Source organism: Fusarium vanettenii (genome assembly GCF_000151355.1).
Source record: "Fusarium vanettenii 77-13-4 chromosome 6 genomic scaffold NECHAsca_20_chr6_4_0, whole genome shotgun sequence".
Classification (NCBI taxonomy): domain Eukaryota; kingdom Fungi; phylum Ascomycota; class Sordariomycetes; order Hypocreales; family Nectriaceae; genus Fusarium; species Fusarium vanettenii.
In genome coordinates, this window is record NW_003315865.1 from 46,548 (window position 1) to 65,174 (window position 18,627).

At 52.5% G+C, this 18,627-nt stretch overlaps 5 protein-coding genes across 5 annotated transcripts; 1 reads left to right on the plus strand and 4 right to left on the minus strand.

Annotated features, from left to right (window-relative positions):
* Positions 1 to 434: 434 nt before the first annotated feature.
* NECHADRAFT_81390 (uncharacterized protein) lies at positions 435 to 2,496 on the minus strand (the record flags this gene model as incomplete). The annotated part of the gene is made up of 2 exons (XM_003044984.1): positions 435 to 2,428; positions 2,493 to 2,496. 2 exons carry the CDS (start codon positions 2,494 to 2,496, stop codon positions 435 to 437), a joined length of 1,998 nt encoding a protein of 665 aa, XP_003045030.1.
* A 2,991-nt stretch (positions 2,497 to 5,487) lies between these two features.
* NECHADRAFT_43613 (uncharacterized protein) lies at positions 5,488 to 7,347 on the minus strand (the record flags this gene model as incomplete). Its single annotated transcript, XM_003044985.1, has 5 exons — positions 5,488 to 5,873; positions 5,924 to 6,285; positions 6,339 to 6,446; positions 6,540 to 6,621; positions 6,858 to 7,347. Coding segments are annotated over 5 exons (1,428 nt in total), but the record flags the coding sequence as incomplete, so codon positions are not given.
* Positions 7,348 to 10,198: 2,851 nt separating this feature from the next.
* Positions 10,199 to 10,660, minus strand: NECHADRAFT_8516 (uncharacterized protein; the record flags this gene model as incomplete). The annotated part of the gene is made up of 1 exon (XM_003044986.1): positions 10,199 to 10,660. A coding segment is annotated over one exon (462 nt), but the record flags the coding sequence as incomplete, so codon positions are not given.
* Positions 10,661 to 14,071: 3,411 nt separating this feature from the next.
* NECHADRAFT_94229 (uncharacterized protein) lies at positions 14,072 to 15,355 on the plus strand (the record flags this gene model as incomplete). Its single annotated transcript, XM_003044586.1, has 3 exons — positions 14,072 to 14,108; positions 14,199 to 15,161; positions 15,264 to 15,355. 3 exons carry the CDS (start codon positions 14,072 to 14,074, stop codon positions 15,353 to 15,355), a joined length of 1,092 nt encoding a protein of 363 aa, XP_003044632.1.
* Positions 15,356 to 16,220: 865 nt separating this feature from the next.
* NECHADRAFT_69991 (uncharacterized protein) lies at positions 16,221 to 18,246 on the minus strand (the record flags this gene model as incomplete). The annotated part of the gene is made up of 4 exons (XM_003044987.1): positions 16,221 to 16,842; positions 16,903 to 17,212; positions 17,263 to 17,835; positions 17,887 to 18,246. 4 exons carry the CDS (start codon positions 18,244 to 18,246, stop codon positions 16,487 to 16,489), a joined length of 1,599 nt encoding a protein of 532 aa, XP_003045033.1. The 3' UTR covers positions 16,221 to 16,486.
* Between the last annotated feature and the right edge of the window lie 381 nt (positions 18,247 to 18,627).

Here is an 18,627-nt window from a genome sequence, read left to right on the forward strand (position 1 = left end):
AGAGTTGGATGTTGGGTTGGGCATCATATGGATATCGGAGGTATAGACAACGGGAACCTGTTGTAACGATAAGGCGCAATATTTTAAGCGATGTTTGTTCTTAATCAACATGTATATGCACTTGACTTAAGTATTGTCGTTAACCATGTACTGAAAGTGCTGCCCATCCCTACTGCAACCCCCTGACAAGATGTCTCTGAAAAGCAGACTGCCCAATATCCAAACGAGGTCCATCTCTTTGCTACTCGTCTCGAGGCCAAAGATTGATAGATTCCGCAACGCCCTCAAGACGAGTTTTAGAATGCGAGTTCCCTAAAACGCCAGATCCATGCCTGTACCAGCAGTTTCCCCAAACGCCGTAAAGTTCATCTCAAAGTCCAACATGATGTAGCTTTGCCCAACGCTCAACTCGACCAATTTTCATGTGAAACCATTCAGTCCTCTTGTAACGGAGTCATGAATGGGCTCTTGGTCCGTGTTGGGCTGACATTCCGACTCTTTCGCCCGGCGCTCAACAAGGATGGCGATAGTCTTTCCCGGCTCTCAGTTCGAATCACAAGTCCAGCGCGGTCCATTGCCAAGGGAGGTCGTAGGAGATCCCCAGGTTGTCCTAGGCCGATGCTGGGTGTTGCCAGACCAGACGCCCGTCCTTTCCGGGACCCATTGCTGCTGCTATCGGAGTGGTCGTTTTCGTCCGAGTCGACATCGCCAAGCTCAAAGTCGGAAAGATCACCCTCCTCCATGACCCTCTCATACGATCCCAACGAATTCCTTCCGAAAAGCTTGCTGGCCAGAGAGCGACCGGGCCTTCCAGAACGCTTGCGACGGTGCACCATGCCGAATATCTTTCTTCTTCGTTCAGGCTTGCGGAGAAGATAAGCCACCAAAAGAAGAACAAACACGAATGCAACAATCCCGGTGGTAGAGGATCCGGGCTTCTTCAAGATGTCGTCCAGATCGTCATCGTCGTCGTCGCCAGTATGAGAGCCAATCGGAACAGAACCAGCGTGCTCGAAATCGTCAGGCGTTCCCTTTTCCACATTGGTACCGAAGCCAACAGGCAACGCTGTGCCTTGAGGAGGGACTTGGCCGGCAGCGTACAGGACCATCTTTCCCAGTGTCCAGCTCAGTTCGATGCCATCGATCTTGTCCACCGGCTTGAAGGGATCCTCCATCTTGTCCGTCTCTTTGGCAGTGCTATTTCCGTGACCACCTTCCAAACCGACTCGAGGAATACCGATGCCGTCGTACAGCATGTTGATGAGCCAGGAGGCCTTGAAGCATGCGGCGCGAGCCTCCTCAGCCTTCTTCTCCGGCGACTTCTTGCGCTTTTCCAGCTCGCTCTCGATATCCGACCAATCACTGGTGCAAAAGTCGTGGACAATGGACTGGTACGAGGCGAGGTCGTACGCCGTATGCTTTCCACCAAAAACGCCATGTGTTGTGTGCCAATACTCAGAAACTCCAACAAAGTGGTTGATATCGAAATCAATGCCCGGTACGTGTTGGCCGTTAACCAAGCAGGGCTGATCCGGGCATGGCTTGTCCTTGCCGAGGAGAGGGTATGTGACGCTCAGGCATTCGTCGAATTTTCCGGTGCCGACCAGAACTGGCTCATTAACCTTACCCTCGACGTAGTCACCTCTCAAGGTAGTTGTTAGACCAACAGGCATACACGGATCAGGAACCTCCTGGATCGTCTTTCCACCGTACTGATCCCACAGACTCTCAACATAACGGTTACGAGCCTCATTGGCTCCAAAGCCGAGCCAAGTCGCAGTAAAGACCTTGTACTCGGCAGGAGAGCCATCGAGTGTCCGCATGCGGACAAGCTTCAGATCGTTCGAGTGCTTTTCGGATTCGGTCGCGTTCGGCGCAAAGGCGATCTGGGCGGACGCGCCACCCATGTCGAGGAAGCCATATGTGTGGTGGTTCTTGCCATGATCATGCTCTTCAGGATGATCGAAGCCACCGAGCAGGTAGTTGGCCGCGATCCAGCCGTATAGACCCTCGGTTTCGCCGGAAATGACCTGAATATGGGCATTGCAGTCGGGGAGGATGAACTTGGTACTCGCTTGTAGGTATGTACACATGGACTGGAGAAGGGCTGTTTGCTTCGGCTTCGGTAGCAGACGCATGCCAGCTGTGGCCATGAGGTAGATGGGCGTCTCGGAGACCTTATCGGCGGGGACTTCGTCGAGGGCGATCTTGATCAGGTCGGCGAGATGGTTGACACCAATTTCGGAGGGTTTGTCGGCAAAGGTCGAGACACCGGGGTGAATCTTCTTGCTTTCCTTGAGCTTGATCTTGGGGAGGGTCTTGAGCTGCGTGACGGAGGCATCCTTCACGGCGGCGGCGTGGTTCTTCCACTTGTAAATATACACACGGGTTCCTGAGGAACCGGCGTCGAGGACGACGCCATATTGCGCTGCGCGACACAATGCTGTCAGTTAGAAGCTAGGAATAGAGGTCGAAATACCAACATGATTTACCCATGAGGGTCAACGCTGGGGTAGCTTAGAGCGATTGCGACAGTGATAAGGCGTCTCAAGGTTTGATTAGGGGGCGCTTCTAACGCGAAAGCGGATGAAGGTCGACTCGAGGTTCGCAAGGGACGTTGGACGGGCCCGTTTCGATCTTTTGGGCGAACTCTTCGTGGTGTTACGACGACAGGTGGATCCAAGGAGTTCGAGTTGACGAGGCCGAAACTGGGGATCGATACCTTTGAGGTTTGAGGTTTTGGAGCGAGCGGGAGGTCCCACAAGGGGGGATGAGACAAAGATTAATTAGGTGCTGGTCAAAACGATCGACCAAATATTATTAGGTGTTTAGTAGTTGAAGCGAGTGTAGAGCATCATGCGAGATGCGCGAGCGGGTTTGAAAAAGCGAGAGGAAGGGGGAGGGAGTTCAAGTCTGAAGCTGAAAACGAGAGGAAGAAAGCAAACAGGACTTCCCATTTCCAAGAAACGGGGAGAGAGCGGGAAGAGAGGGGCCTGTGGTCTCAGTCACAGGCCAGAAGAGGATTAGCCAGGATGATGAAGTGACAGGGATTGAGCAAGGACACGAGATGGGGTGGGCAATTGGTGTCGAATAGATTGTCGCACGCGGAAGGGAAATGGAGATAAGGCCTTTTGTTGTCACGATAAGACGATAGATAAGCCAGATTGTCTGTTGTCCAGGGGGAAAAAGCAGCAGATGAAGAAAAAACAACAATTTGTCCCCTTTCCCTTAACTTTTAGCAACCCATTCCATTAAGAGTGGCGTCCAATAGTGCATACGCGGCCCCCCTAGTCTTGGCTGACGATAAGCTCCAAGCTGCCAAAAAATCGCGTCCGTCGGTCACGTGGCTCACACGCATCTTGCAGCAGCTTCCCGTCTGCGAAGGTCTATTCTTAGCAACCACACGACTTTCAAATACGAAGTCCAGTCCGTGATCGATGGCAACGACTGATGGATGAGTGATGCCCAACAACCACGTTGCCCGTGACAGCCTCATGCACCATGGAATTTTTCATTGTGTTATATCGTAAACTATCTTGGGTTTGTCATCCAACATGCCGTTGTTTGTCGTTACATCGTGACATTTCATTAAGCTCCAACTCTATCTAGGCCACATAGCTCCATATCTTCGTTATCATCCTTTCATCCAGTTGTCTTCCCGTCTGCAAGTACCCATTCATAAAGCAAGTACAAACTAAAAAGCAAAGCTGTTGTCTTCCCAACTCCAAACGCCTCTTGATAAACAGAATGCGCATAAAAAGCAAACTCGTCTTTTCTTTATCCCATGACCCTGGTGTTTATTCCTCCTAGTCTCTGTCCATCAGGCGATTGCCATTCTGGAATTTACCCAAGAGGAGAGGTTGTCCATCTCCGTGAAGTCCCTGTAGGATGGATTTAAACTTGCGGTGCCACTGGCTGCGGTGTCGCAGCAGGGACCATAGTCCCTCCATCGAGGCTTTGGCTCTGCCGAGGTTTCTGTAGGGGGTATGCACATGGTCTGGGGTTCTGTTCCTCTGTGCGAGTTGCCTCTGTGCGAGTTTCCTCGCAGTGGCTTCGTTTGCCTCCCGATATTCTCTGAGTTTTTCGCAGCATTTGCAGGGGATAGGGATGCGAATCTCGGATCGCTGAACCTCTTCGTCTTCCCCGAAAGAGGTCTGAGAATTCCACGTCATGGGGGGCATTACAGGAGGCGGTGGAAAGAGAGCCTCCCGTTGCGCCTTATTACGTTCTGATTCACGATCGATTTGGTTGCCCAGTTCGGCGTGATGTCCAATGAGGCGCTTGTTCCAGTGCAAGGCTTCCTCGTCTGGTGCGTTGCAAGTTTGGACGAAAGAATACTGGGATCTTTTACTGCGTTGTTCGGATAGGATATTTTCAACCCTCTGCCGAAAAGATGGCTCTCGACTTGATGCCGGAGGACCGGCGTGCTGCATCCCTCGAGGGGCGCGCTGTGATGCCGAAGCTGGTGTTGGCAACAAAAAACCTCGTTTCCTGGTCTGATGAGTCCCCAGGCTCTTAGGCTGTGGCTTTCCCATAGGTACTGTGGACAGTTCATGTGTGCTGGTTTGCCTTCTGGGTCCCGCAAACAGGCTTGACTCGAGGAGTTGCTCGAGGGGTTCGTTGTTGGGCTGGTTTGCCATGAAAGCCGCTCGTGGGTCGTTTCCTGCGACCTTTCGGTGGTGCTTGAGCTTGTGCATGGACCTATGCTGCTCAGACTCGACGTCCTTAGAAGTCTCTCTAGGTGCCATCATGTATCCGATTTCTTGCTGCAATCTAGGTTGGGCAAACGGTGGATGGGGTGGGAGTTGAGTCTCGGGTACTTGCTGGCTTTGTTGCCTTGAGCAGGTGTAGTTGGCATTCATGTGATGTGCTTGCAGAGTGAGGGCCATAAAACAAGCTTGAATTGATAGGTACAGAAAGAAACGGTAAATGGACTCGGGTGGGAGGTGGACCTTTAAAGACTTGGAGTTCCCAAAAGCTCCTAGGCATCTATTCTTGTCCTCGTTCCTTGTGAATATGGCCTCGAACATCATCCCATCCCGGTAGGGAACAAAGCCCGATGATCGAACATTCACCACACCTTCCATGACAATGCCAATGCTCTGCCTGGCAGCTCCTTTGTTCTGCCAGGCTCCCGGGCCGGGCCGCGACCCCTATTCGAGGAGCCAGAGAGTGATACATAAAAGAAATAACTGCTTCCATATGACCACCATCTTTTCTCTCCCTGCAGAAATGTCTACTTATAAATGCCTTCCGTGCATGTTCAGCCCTGGCATGTTGTCCGGTTGACTGACTCTAATACCAGAAGTTATACCAATTCCCGGGTAATGATTGCGAGGGGGCGCAAAATCTGTTGCTGCGGATGGTCTAATATTCCCAACGACAGGTACTGGCGTTGAAGTCCTTGATGATACTCCTCCCATTCCTCGATGTTGAAAGCCTCCAAGAGGTGTTGTTGTGGACTCGGCTTCGCTGTGTTAGTATAAGTTAAGTGCCCATAGCCCGATAGCACTTACAGCGAGATGTGCCCCCCATTCGCGGCCAAAGAGTGCCCTCCCTCGTGACGGCTGGGTAGCTTCGAGGCATGCCGGTGTTCATACCCAAGCCGTTGGCTCGGCGCTGGTTGAACGCAGGGGTATTATCGCTTTCGGGCACTCCGTTATTTCCTGCAATGTCTTGATTAAGCTGAGGTGGTGCCTCGAGGGTCAGGTCAACAGCAGCCGATGCTGCTTTCCGGATTTGGCCGAGTTCAGCCCTTCTCTTGACTTTATCGTAGAGCTCTTGTAACTGAAGGACCTTGCGAGACTTTTCTTTGAATGCTTGGCCGATCTCTTCGTTTTTGCGTCTCAAGGCGTCTTGCTCCGCCGTCATGCCTGTTCTTTGTTAGTTGTTGGCGCTTGGAGCATCTGCCATAGGGACTAACCCGTCAACTTGTGCTGGAGCCCGTCGATTTCTGTGGTTGCATCGCTCACAGTCTTTTCGAACTGAACGGTGAGGGCGGAGTACTTTTCCGTAAGCGTCTTGTAGAGGTACTGTTGGTAGTACATGTCTTGAGTAGTTTGGTAGGCCCAAAAGCTGAGGGCTCGACCAGCACACTCCATGACAACGTTGGGACTCAGGCCGCTCAATATAGTCGTCTTGTATTCTTCGCTTGGGTTGAGGCTCACGATGACGGCATCATCGGGGTTTTTGAACTGTGAGTGACAGGCAGGGCACGTGTTGCGACGTTCCGTTTCTTGTCCAGCGAACCCCAGTCGCTCAGCGCACTCAATGCAGAAGATGTGACTGACAGTGGCGTCAGTAAGGTATTGGGCAGGCCATAGAACATGGAAGCGAACCTGCATGTTGTTGCAAGAGCGTTCTCTCTGAGCTCCTGCCGGCACTGGAGGTTGTTGCAAATGAGAGTATGTTCCATATGGTCCAAGCCGACAAGGAGGCAGTGTTTTCTTGTTCCGCAAGTGGTGGCAAAGGACCGTGAAGAATTTAGAACAACGGAGAGGATCTATCGAGGTGACGGTCACTCATTCTCTGGAGGAAACCTGGAGTTGGTGGATGAGTAATGCTGCTGGTTCGTTGGGAGGAAGGCGTAGGTAGAAGAAGAAGGAGCGAACCCTCGGAACACTCCTCCATCAGTGACAATGATGGACAGAATCAAGGCTCATGATGGGGAAAGCGTGCGAACTACCTATCGAGAAAGGAAATCGCAATTGAATGTTATTACTCGTTCAATTCTAGTAAGTTGAACCTGTCGAACTGAGGGGTATGGCCTGCATCCCAGGGGTCGTCGTAACTCAAGCTCAATCAGAACGTATGGCGAAGATGGATCTGTCATCTTCCAGAATGCAGCTACCTCAAACCAAGTGAGCAGTAGATGCTGTGCTCGTCCTTGTATACCGAGTTCTGAGTTGGGATCGAGGGTCCAGCAACCCCAGCACCGTATACCTGACCCTCACCGAAAGATGGAGCTTGCACTGAGTCCCATTGCTTCGCATTGAAGTCCCACCACGATTGTTGGGTGAGGAGGCTTGCCATCCCCTCACCCTCGAATTGCTCGGATGGTATCTCAAACTCGAGTTCTCCAATCAGTGTGTCAAGATCGGCCTCTAGAGACGATGGCAGTGGTAGCATTGGCTCGGACTGCGTGGGTGATGTCTCTTGCTTCAGAAACGCGGTTTCGAGGGGCGGTGAGGGTAGAGCAGCGTCACTTCTGCTTTGCGGTTGGGCCAAGAGCTCGATAAGCTCCTGCGTGGTCAATGGCAGGAGAGTAGACACATCGTGATTTGGATAGAGGCGTCGAAGGACTGAGCGGCACTCCTCCAAGGACTGAGACAGGGTGTCGAGGGCTCTGAGAACATGTCAGATAGAGGTCCTGCAAGTGACTGATAAGGATCAACTCACTTCCTAGATGGAATCAATCTCTGTCGGTGCTTATCGTATGAGCAGCTCTTGGGAGCTCGGCTGGTGATGCATTGGCCACATGGCAGCTTGCCATCGCAGCGGATTTTGCGTCTTTTGCACTCCGTGCAGGCATGGGGAGTCGTTATTCGTCTGGCACCGGCAACCCTGGGCCTTGTGCTACTCGAAGGAGCGGGCTGCTTCTTGGGGATGACCCCTTGGACTTTTTGCGAGTTCTGTTAGATAACATGGCCTGAGACGGTACCGAGGCTATGGTTCTGGAGGTGCCGTCGACTTACACGTGTGAAACGCACCGCCAGCGGCGAGTTTGGGATTCGAGGGCGACATTGTTGCAGCCAAAGACGCAATGCTAAGTTTATGAAAAGCTTAAAAGGATTTTCATTCATTCAAGCATAAAAAAGGTGTCTTGCATGAGCTCACGAGGGTGAGAAAAGGGCCCCCAACGGCGACGTAAGGCTGGCGATCCGAGTTAAGTAGTGCCGATAGTTGAGGCAGGGCATCCGGAGCAGCAACCGCCATGTTACTTTGAGAGTGGGCAGCCATGAACCGTCACAAACGCGGAGAGAGCTGCGGAGAAACGGGAAGACATCGTGGGGCAAATGAAAGGGTTTCATCATTCGTGGGATCATGCGAGGAGTCTAATGACCGCATGAGAAAGAGGACGATCCGGAAGAACATGGGGTCGGGTTGTGCTCGTTGACTGATGACCCGTTCGCCGAGGGATGGGCAAAGGGCGGCAATCGACCGAGATGGAGGGCTGTGAGATGAGGTTGGCCGACATTAGGGCCTCGAGGCTAGGCGTAGAGGATGCACACGGCTCGTACGGACTTGTCTAGTTGCTTGCTCGAGCTGCCAGGAACCGAATACGGAACTCTGTCACTTTAGACTTCCCCTCCTCGAAGCTCGTGAAGTCGATACATCCGGACGAATGACTATCCGTTCATGCCTCGGGTTCGGTAAACACCCCCTCAGGAAATTGGGTTGGGATGGGATGGGATGGAAGAAGCGGTATGGAGGCAAGGCATGGGAGAAACGTGGCAAAAGTACAGACATACGCTCATGCAACATGCATGCAGAGAGACCTGAAAAGCGGCCATCTCTCCATCCAATATCCACCCCAGTTAATGTCGAGCATGATGGACTTGACGGCCCGAACAAGACGGCAGGGAACAAGGCGGCTGGGCGGTTCCACGAGACCGAGATCTTGACCTCTTGGAACCGCCTAGGCCGGCTGGTCCCTAAATCCCGAGACGAGAGAGACAAAGTCGTACGGTCATTTGTCTTGTTGAGGGAATACTTGCTAAAAGCTAAAATGACTGGAGCGGCTTTCGGGCCACGAGATGAAGGGGAGAAGGTTGCAATAAACTGTGATGGCCTGCCCTATCACATCCCGCCAGCCTCGGCACCCCTGTCCTGCACGCAATTATCCAGGAACCGTCACTCGAACTGCCTATTTCGCCGTGGGCTGTTCAAGACGGGAAGGATCGATTGCTCTGCGGGTACCTGGGCGAGAACCAACATGCCTACTGTAGGATCGAGGCGTTGTGCGGGTTTGTAGGCGTTTGGTCGTATAAAGGAGAGCTTCGTCCAACTCTCAGAAACATCTCTTCCTTTTCGTCCGATCAGCAGCGTACCGAGATCCATTAACGCCCCCGATCAAGACCAAGGCCAGGAGGCCCAGGCGAGCCCTGTCCTACATACCTTATTGTGCGGAAGCTATACCGATCCAGACGACCATCCGATACTACCGTCGGCTCGCCCTTTGTCACCCAAACCACCATTCCCTTGCTCCCCAAGGTCACAAACCACATGGACGCATCTCACTTACATGAAACGCCCTGCCAACGGATCCCGGACTTGACTTGTTTCTCCCTCGCTCTTCGCCGGTAACTAGGCTCCGAGGGGGGAGCAGCACCCGCATGTCATGATTGATCGGCTCATCGGGGAATTGTGCAGACTTGTCCCTCTCGTCAATGCCCTCACAAGACCGTCCGGCAGTCAAGGGTCTGGGATGCTCGGCCCGTACCATGACCCCCTGGATCTGCACCCCAGCTTTTCTCCTCCAATCACTTGACCAGCTCCCCGGCTGCCCGCTCGGGAAGGTGATCTGCCCTCAGAGGGCCCCAACCCCCAAGCTTTTGCACGAACAAGAAATGTGAAGGCTGTGGGCCAAGCTTTGCATGAGGGTTAATCTTGTTTGCCCGACCAAGACTACCACATGAAGACCTCTGAGGGCATAAACCATTGATCCGTCATGTTTGTGTCAGCCTTGCCGCCGACTGGACGTCGGTATCTGCGAGCCGAAGACTTGCGTGCGGATGTAGAGGACGCCATTCCGAAGACCATTGTGATGACCCCGAGGTAAAGCGCTTGCAATTGCGCTACGCTATTGACTGACGTGTCTCTCCCGGCCGGATCAGGTCGATTGCTTCACACACCATGAGCAATATAGCAGACTTCTGCGTCCCGGTGGTGCCGTACCCCATATTTCACGAGAATGAAATGTCTCCGATGTGAATGTCTGGGAAATTGGCGGATATTCGGTGTCGGTGTAACTTGATGCAATCGATGCTACACCACAAGGAATCATTGAGTTGGAAACAAGATTATTTCCTCATGGTTTCGAGTCGATCATATCGAATAGCCCTTGGCCCTTGGAGCCCAGAAAGTTGTCATCAAGACTTCATGAGCTCTAAGAACCTATGTAGTTACTGATCCAGGGGCTGTTGGTCATTCCCCTCAGTGCCATGCCGCTCCTGTCCTTGATGCCGAGGTCGACCTTTCCTGTGGCCACAAGCAGCCAGACGACCTCTTCGTGGCCCTCGTGGGCGGCCCACCACAACGGCGTTCTGTGCTCGTGGTCCTTGGTGTCGAGGAAAACGTTGCCTACTGCTAGGAGCTGCTTGACAATGCCGCTGTGACCAACCTCGCATGCCACAGCCAACGGCGTCCGACCCGCCATGTCCCTCGCATTCACATCGGCCTTGCCCGTCTTGAGGAGTCTCTCGACGATATCCCCGTGGCCGTTTGCCGCGGCCCATAATAGTGGTGTCCTACCCCAGCTGTCCTTGGTGTCGACGTCGGCCTTGCCCGTGTCCAGCAGCAGCTGGACCATGTACGTGAAGCCCGATCTGGCGGCCAGCAACAGCGGCGCTTGATCGAGCCGTGAGTCTTTGACGTTGACGTCAACCTTGCCTGACTCGAGGAGCATCTGGACGATGGACGACTTGCCCTTCCGGGCCGCCAAGGGGAGGATATCTGCGCCAACCTCGACGTTGCCCGTGTCTAGGAGCAGCTTGACTATGGCGTCAATACCACCCTCGACGGCAAAGTCGAGTGGCGTGTTGCCGAAATTGTCGTTTGCGCTCGCGTTGACTTTATCCGTCTCGAGAAGTCGCGCAACAGCATCTGCATCGCCCATTCTCACAGCGGAGAAGAGCAGTGCCTTGATGTCCTCGTTGAGGTCGTCCTGATTCCTCCCCTTCAGTAGCAGGTCGGAAATATCCTTACGTCCAGAGCAAAAGGCATACGACAAGGGCGTTCCCCCGATCTTGTCCTCCAACCTCTTCCGCGCCCCTGCCTTGAGTAGCAGCCTGACTACCGCTGCATTGCCACTCCAGATAGCGTACGTTAATGGGGTCCTCCCGAATACGTCCTGAAGGTCGATCTTTGTCCTCGTCTTGAACAGACGCTTGTAATGTTTAAAGTCAAGCCAGGGGTCCTTGATCAGTAGCTTGACGACGGCGCCAAAGCCGTTTCCTGCGGCCCAGGAAAGGGCTGTCCGTTGATGTGTATAATCTCGGGTGTTTAGGTCCTCGTCTCCCGTCTCGAGTAAGCACTTGACAGCCCTCTCTAGACCAAAGTAGGAGGCGAGCATGAGACTAGTGAACCCACGAGGGGCGCCTGAGTGAGTACTACTCCAGTATGTTCCAAACCAGAAAGAGCCACGGCCCGTATTTACAGTACAAAGCTTCAATATCCGGGGCGTCATGCGTTCTTGCATCTCGATTTCCAGCTCGCGGACATGGGAAGCCCAGTGCTTCGCAGAGTAATCAAGGAAGAGAAAGGAGGGGGAGTTCCCTTCCCTGTCGACGGGAGGCGACTCAAAGTCTGCGAAAAGGAGGTGCCGAGTACAAATCTCGGCGAGGAGGCGGTGTGATTCTTCGGGGAGAAGGGAGTGTTTCCACGGGAGGTCAGCATAATTGCCACCCACAGCCTGATTGCGAACAAGGAACTCTTTGGCGGTTTGATGAAGCAGGTAGATCCTCGAGTCGATGACGGTTACGAAAAGGCCGCAGATGTCTCGGATCTTCTCGCGGAAGCGCTTTTCAGGCTCAAGCTCGATATCGCTGTAAGAATTGTGGTTCGGTTGGATAGTCAAGGCCAGCGTCATCTCCTCGAGGCTGAGAGGTCGTGCTGCTGCCACAACAATGTGAAGCAACTTCTTTGCCGTCTCGGGGTCTCGGCTCTTTGCGAGAATCCTGTTGTAAGCGGCTTCGACTGATTCAGGAATCTGAGAAGTGATTTGGTCTAGTCCAGTCTTGTTGAGGTCGACCTCATTCTCGACCAGATCCAGCGTCAGATGTACCCATAGATACGTCCTGTTCGGAACTCGCTTAAGGCCGCCCAGTAATTGATGTTGTTCTCTCTCTGTCAGCCTGAGTCGTGCTCCGACATCTCGTATCCTGGCTTCGATGAAGATGTCAATCTCATGGGAGATCTTCAACATCTCGGCCTCGCTTTCACCACTTAGGTGGATCATGGGTAGTTCTGGGAGTTCTAGCGGTTGAAAGCCACGACGGATCGAGCCATAAGGTCGACTAGTGATGAGAAACTTCAAGTTAAAGTTCCTTCTGGTACCATAGAGCTTGACTAAAGCCTGAGTGAGCTGAGACCTCCCCAGATCCTCGCATTCGTCAATGGCATCTAGAAGACAGACGATCTCGCCTGCTCGCTCGTCTTCTGCGACCTTGAGAAGAATCTTCCAGAGTTCAGTAAACGAATTGGTGAACAATTCGCCATTCGTGTCGAATTGATCCAGAACGCTATCAGAAAGTAGACTGCGTTTCTGAAGAAAGAGTTGACGTAGGATGCAGCTAAGAGCGCTGACTACACTCTTTTGATCCTCAAAGTCGTCTTTGAAGAAAAAGTAACATACTGTCCTTGACTGTGTAGTCGGAAGGACTTGGTCGACAAGGTATTTTGCTAGAACCGACTTTCCACAACCAGGGTCTGCAGAAACCCACAGGATTCTCGACGTTTGACTCTCTTTCCACTCTCGAAAGAGACGATGAGAAACGAACCAGTCACAAGTCTCGGGGACTCGATCCGGATTTCGCTCTTTTCGATCTTGATAAGGTGAAACGTGGAGACGCTTTAGCAATGCGTTTTCTCTACTCCTTCTAGTTGCATTGTCGCCGAAATATACGGGGCCGTTGAAGTTGGCCCCGGGAAATTGATTGCCGTCGCCTGTATTGTTGTACTGGTATTCGCCATATGTATTGAAATGGGAAATATCGCCGCGTATATGGGAGGGCGCGTCCCCGGAAGCCCAGGCCTGGTATTCCATTTAACCGCGCAGTTGGTGGTGGTTCTTGGGAGCTGAACTTGGTATTATCGCGATTATCGGAGGGGCTCGCGAGTTGCCGTTGGCTACTGGAATGTCGCCAGTTGGAGAGGATGAAAACGGTCCTTTACAGGGGACCAAGAGAGTTTCTTTGAACCGAGGATAGACACTTGTTAATCAAGAAATCGTGGCAACACACTTCCAAGGCCAAAGCCTGCCTGGAAACAAATGTGCACTTCTCTTGGCCAGGCTCTCGCATTGGGACAGCCATTATAAATGGGCTACCGAGGCTGAACGTTGAAATAAGCAAATCACGACCCTGGGAGAAGCGGCCGGTACTTTTGAGAAGCGAGTCAGCTGGTGGCATCTAAATGTATCCTTTTTTTCAGCTGTGGCTTTGGTGTTGGGCTGAACAGGCAGGTTGGGGGCTGACCACCCACCCTCGTAACCCAGGGTCGGCGGCAATTACGAGTTTTGTGGAAGAAGAAAGAAATGGGAGCGAGAACCTTGTTACTATCTTTTATACTATTATATTTCCTCTTGTAGTTGACTCCTTTATTGTCCAAGTCGTCGTTTTATTAAGCATCATCTAACGCTCTAGTCCTTCCCCTCTCTCCATCCTCCCGCTCCCGCTCCCGTTCTTGGTCCTCTTAGCGGCACCATCCACCACCCAACAAGCGCCCTCCCTTTCAAAAGCCATCTGACCCAGCCTCTTTCAAGGGCCTTGCTAGTGTGTCTTCAGGCGCTCCTTATTAGGAGTCATGTCTGCACTTTAGAGAGTGGCTGTGCGACGGGAAGCTGCCTTGCCGCCCTCTGCAATGGTTGAATAAGCGCTCAGCCCTGTTTGCCAACGCGGCAGTGAACCGGGGAATGGAGCCTGGTCACGAACTTGTCGTCTTGCTCTTATTTGACTCAGTCTTCTCCTCGGATCATGGAGACTACCTAGGCATATCTACGCATGCCTACTGCCGAGCCTCGGTCTCTTGGTCGAGTCTTTATCGTTAATAAGGGCCCTTCCTGGCCTGAACACCACCATCTTACTATTCACCCCCAATTCCCCTTTGGCCCCCAACCAACGCGACGTAAAGCATGGGGAGATTCAGAGACATGTTCAGTCCCGACAAGAGTCTGCGAACGAACCCAAACCCCCTGGTCGATGACCAGCTCCAGGTCTCCCGCGACAAACCTACCCGGGAGTGCCAACCGTCACTTTCAGAGTCGTTCCCTGATGGAGTCAAGGTGCTGAGGGATTGTCCCGACGCAACCGTCGACATCTGTTTTATCCATGGCTTGAGTGGAAACCGGGAAAAGACATGGAGGGGCCACGGCCATACTGAACCCTGGCCGAAAACACTTCTACCATCCAAACTCACAAGAGCCCGTATCCTTACCTATGGATACGACGCCTATGTTGTGGCAAAGTCCGGCCCAGCATCAACAAACCGACTCATTGACCATGCACACAATTTGTTGAACGACTTGACGACAGACAGAGCATTAAACGGTGCATCGTCTCGTCCGCTCATTTTTGTCGCTCACAGTCTTGGTGGACTTGTCCTCAAACTCGCCATCCTCCGTTCACGAAACAACGCGGAGGAACATCTCCAAGGTATCTTTGAACACACCAAAGGCATCATCTTCATGGGCACTCCTCACGAGGGATCATGGATGGCGGACTGGGCAAAGATGCCTGCCTCTGCCCTTGGTCTCATCAAGTCTACCAGTGTCACCCTGCTGGACCTTTTGCAGAGAGATAACCAACTCCTTGAATACATCCAGGAAGAGTTTTGGTCCATGGTAGGAGGTTTAAGGAAGAGCGGCAGATCTCTTGAGATCATGTGTTTCTACGAAGAGTTGCCTCTGCCCGTATTTGGCAAAGTCGTATCTAAGGAATCGGCAACCCTGGTAGGATACAACTCTGCGACCATTCACGCCGACCACCGGGATATGGTCAAGTTCGGTTCCGTCGAGGATAATGGCTTCAAGAGGCTGCTCGGTGAGCTGTCGAGATGGGAATCACAGATCAGGTCGTCCATCCCGTCACAATTAACACAACCGACACTGGTCGAACTGCGGATTCAGCCGTCTAGATCGTCTGCCAGCGACTATGCCTCTAGAGACCACGATGCTGGTCTCCAGTCCTACGGGGGCCACACCTCTGGAAGCAATGCTTCTTATGGTTATCCGTCTTGGGGCTCGGGAAACCAATCTCCAGGCCATGATGTGCCTCGTAACCCGGCACACACCAACACAGCCCCTGTCAACTATTTCAGCACATCAGGAGGGATCCAGAACAACAACACAGGCAGCGGTAATCATTTTTCTGGCGCGGTGTTTAACGGGGCAGTGCATTTTGGCGGGCAGGGATCTTGAGGAGCAGTTTTGGCGACCCAAGAAAATCGCATGGGCTTAAATCTCGCCGGATGAGCCATCACATTGAATTGAACAAGATAGCAGCACTATTCACAGACTCTTGTTGTATCCTTGCACTCATCTGTAATGGTATGAGCGTCCTTATTGCAGGTCCTCATTGTTCTAGGTTAGATAACTTACCAATTCAAAACCTGGCAATGCTGGTACCAAGCAGCCTCAACGAAACGGACTGGAGAACCCAGATGTTTGAGATCTTGTGCAAGTTAAATGTGAATGTGAGTTTGCATCATCCCTTCTTTCAACAAGTGTTTGGGCTCTAGCTAACGCAACGGATAGGGATGAGTGATCAAGAACCTGTTGAGGACGGCCACTTACCATGCAACGCCGACCAAGAGAGATAACCCCCCTCTGCGAGGTTATCGAGGTGGAACTCTCGAACCACAAGAACATCGAAGAGGTGTTGTCCGAGTTGGAGATACTAATTACGCAGCCTAAGTCAGGCGTGAACGGGATGCCCAGAATGTCAGAAGACCCATCTGTTCTGACATTGGCTTGAGCTTGCGGGGGGGGATATAAGCTGGATGTGGAGGTCAAACTGCCACATACGACCATACCCACCGGAGAACTCGGGATCCCGTCCGCTCTCCCATAGATAAGCCGGTGAGGGGCGGATTAGTAGTTGGGTCGGTGACGACCAGCGAATCCCCGCTGTTGTATGTTTTTTGCTCTTGGATTTATTTTTGGCGGTTCTTTTTGCTGCTTCGAGATCCCCTTTTCAGGTTGGTTGTTGATACCGAAATGGGTGTGATCTCTACTCATCATGTTACGGACAACTAGGTGGATGGTCACTAGAACAATGTCCGATACCGTAAAACATAGTCTTATCATTCTTTCACGCAGCATTTGCCGTGATTCTATCTCATCGTTATTCGTCATGGTGCCCCAACTCTGGCATTTTCTGCGCTGCAAGTGCTGCGTATCAATCCCACACATGAGCCCGTTAGGTAGTGGGGAGCACCTCTCCTCAGCGTTCAATGCACTGAATCGCTGATCATAAACTTGGCTCAGCTCTCCTTAGGAGAACCTTGTGGCCATTCATCATCCTGTTCAACCTGCTGCCCGTGGCGTTCCTCACAGGCGTAGGACTTGGCATCGACTGTCGATACCGTCAAAGATGCACGTGTTGTCAATCGGCACGTACTGTTTCGTAATAATCTTGATCATCTCCTGCGCGGCCATACCGCCGGTGACGGCGGAAATGTTGTGAAGCTCACCGCCCGCAGCTCGATCCACCTCCTGTGCCGTCTTCTGGTACCGCTCGTTGCTGGCGGCTTGAGGTGCATTTTGTCCAATGAAAGACATGATTTCATCGGCAGGAGCGGTGGTAACGTTAGAGGTCGCCGAGAGAGCAAGGTATATGGGGAGAAGAGAGAGCGGCATCTCAGGGCCAGCAACGGCGGCAATCTCATCGTTGGCAAGTTGTTGTTCTATAGAGTTGGGCATGTTAGCCATCTGCGCCACAAGGTGTTCAACCTGACGAGACTTACCGACAACCTCATCAAGCTTGACTGTCTTATCCTCAAGCCCATTAATCAGCTTAATGAAGCGAGCGTTCTTGCAAAAGAGCTCAACTTGAGCTGGATCTATTTCCTCTCCACCAGGGATACTCCGGACCGTGTTGAGGACACGCTCAACGTCCTTACGAGCCTGGTTCTTATAGATGTTTTGAAGCTTGATGTAGACACTGGACTGTGCCTTCATGTCAGGCAGTCCACCGGGGACGGGCAAACGACCTTGCTCGGAGTGGAAGCGCTTGACAGCCTCGGCAATGATCCAAAAGCCAGACTTGACTTCGTGCTGATGAAAGAGTTAGTAAGATATCATAGATGGATGTGATTGGGACTTACAGGCTGGTGGATGTAGTCAAATACTTGCTGAAGGGAACCGGGAAGAGATGGCACCACGACGTGCTTCATGACAGCAGCTACGGCCTCTTCAAAGTTCTCTTCGCCGCCTTCAGGATTGTCTTTTCGCATTGCTTCGGAGACCGTCTTGCGGAATGCGGTCTTGTCAGCATAACTGGTGGGATAAGCGCCATCGTGGCCCTGCTGCCACTGTTCAAGGTAATGGAGGAGAATGACCACTAGAGGGAGGTGACCATGCTCATGGTTATCGAGGTTGTCAATATCCTTGGTCATTTCCCTCGAGAACTCCGTCAACTCGGGCCAAGGAGCCAGCAACCTCAAGTCCGTAGTCGCAGCCTCGTCGGGATGAGTATCGACGATGGGAAAGGTGCCAGGCAAGGTGGTCTTGAAGTAAGAGTAGTAGCCAACAGAATGAACGGCAATGGTAGGCGTCTTGTGGTGACTGGCATATTCATGAATGAGTTGCACCTGGTCTTGTGGCAAGGGCAAAGCATATAGGATCATGGTGAACTTTGGTGCGTTGGTGAGAAGCTCCTGAAGGCTGAAGAAGTCATTCTGCGCAAAGTTAGCTATGAAAATGAAGATGATTTTTATGGTAGAACTGACCTGAGACTTGGGGTACCACTCGCCCTCGACCTCTGGGTTGAGCTCAAGGAGAAAGTTGGTGCATGCTTCAGCTCTTGACTTGCCCAGCCAGCTGTCATCGACGAAGAAGTTGACGCCGAGATCCTCGTGAGTCACGGCAGCTGAATCAGCGATGGTGAAGCGGCCGATACCAGGAAGCACCAGGTTCTTGAGTGTCTCAACACCAACGGTGCCAGCACCCGAGTTGACGAGGAGGATGTTGGCCGACTCGAGAGCGGCCTGACCAGAGGCTGCCCACAAGCGAAGCTGACGATCATACTTTCGCTCCTTCTCCGAGGGACCGTGAAGGACCGGGGGAGTCTGGGTCATGACGTCGGCCATGGTTAAGGATGATGTGTGGTTGCTGTTGCTGTCTAGGTGGATGAAAGATGGGACTCTGGGCTGCCGAGATGCCGTGTGGCTCGTTCAACTACCGAATGCGCCTTGGCGACAAGGAATGATATGATGGTTGATACGAAAAGAACAGAAGTGCCGTTCGGGGCTCGGGAATGAGGCTCAAGTGCGAGCAACGGGCTGACGATAGCTTGTAGTTCTAGGCGAAGCCCATTCGTAGGCGTGGTCGACGTGAGTGAGTGCGAATAACTGGGGCGTGGTGGTTGGTGCCTGCTGGGTTGTTTCCTTAAATCGCTTAGTGTGTAATGTTGTTGGTGAGAAAATCAAGCAAGCTAAGCCTGTTGTAGCAGTTTTTATACGGGGACATGG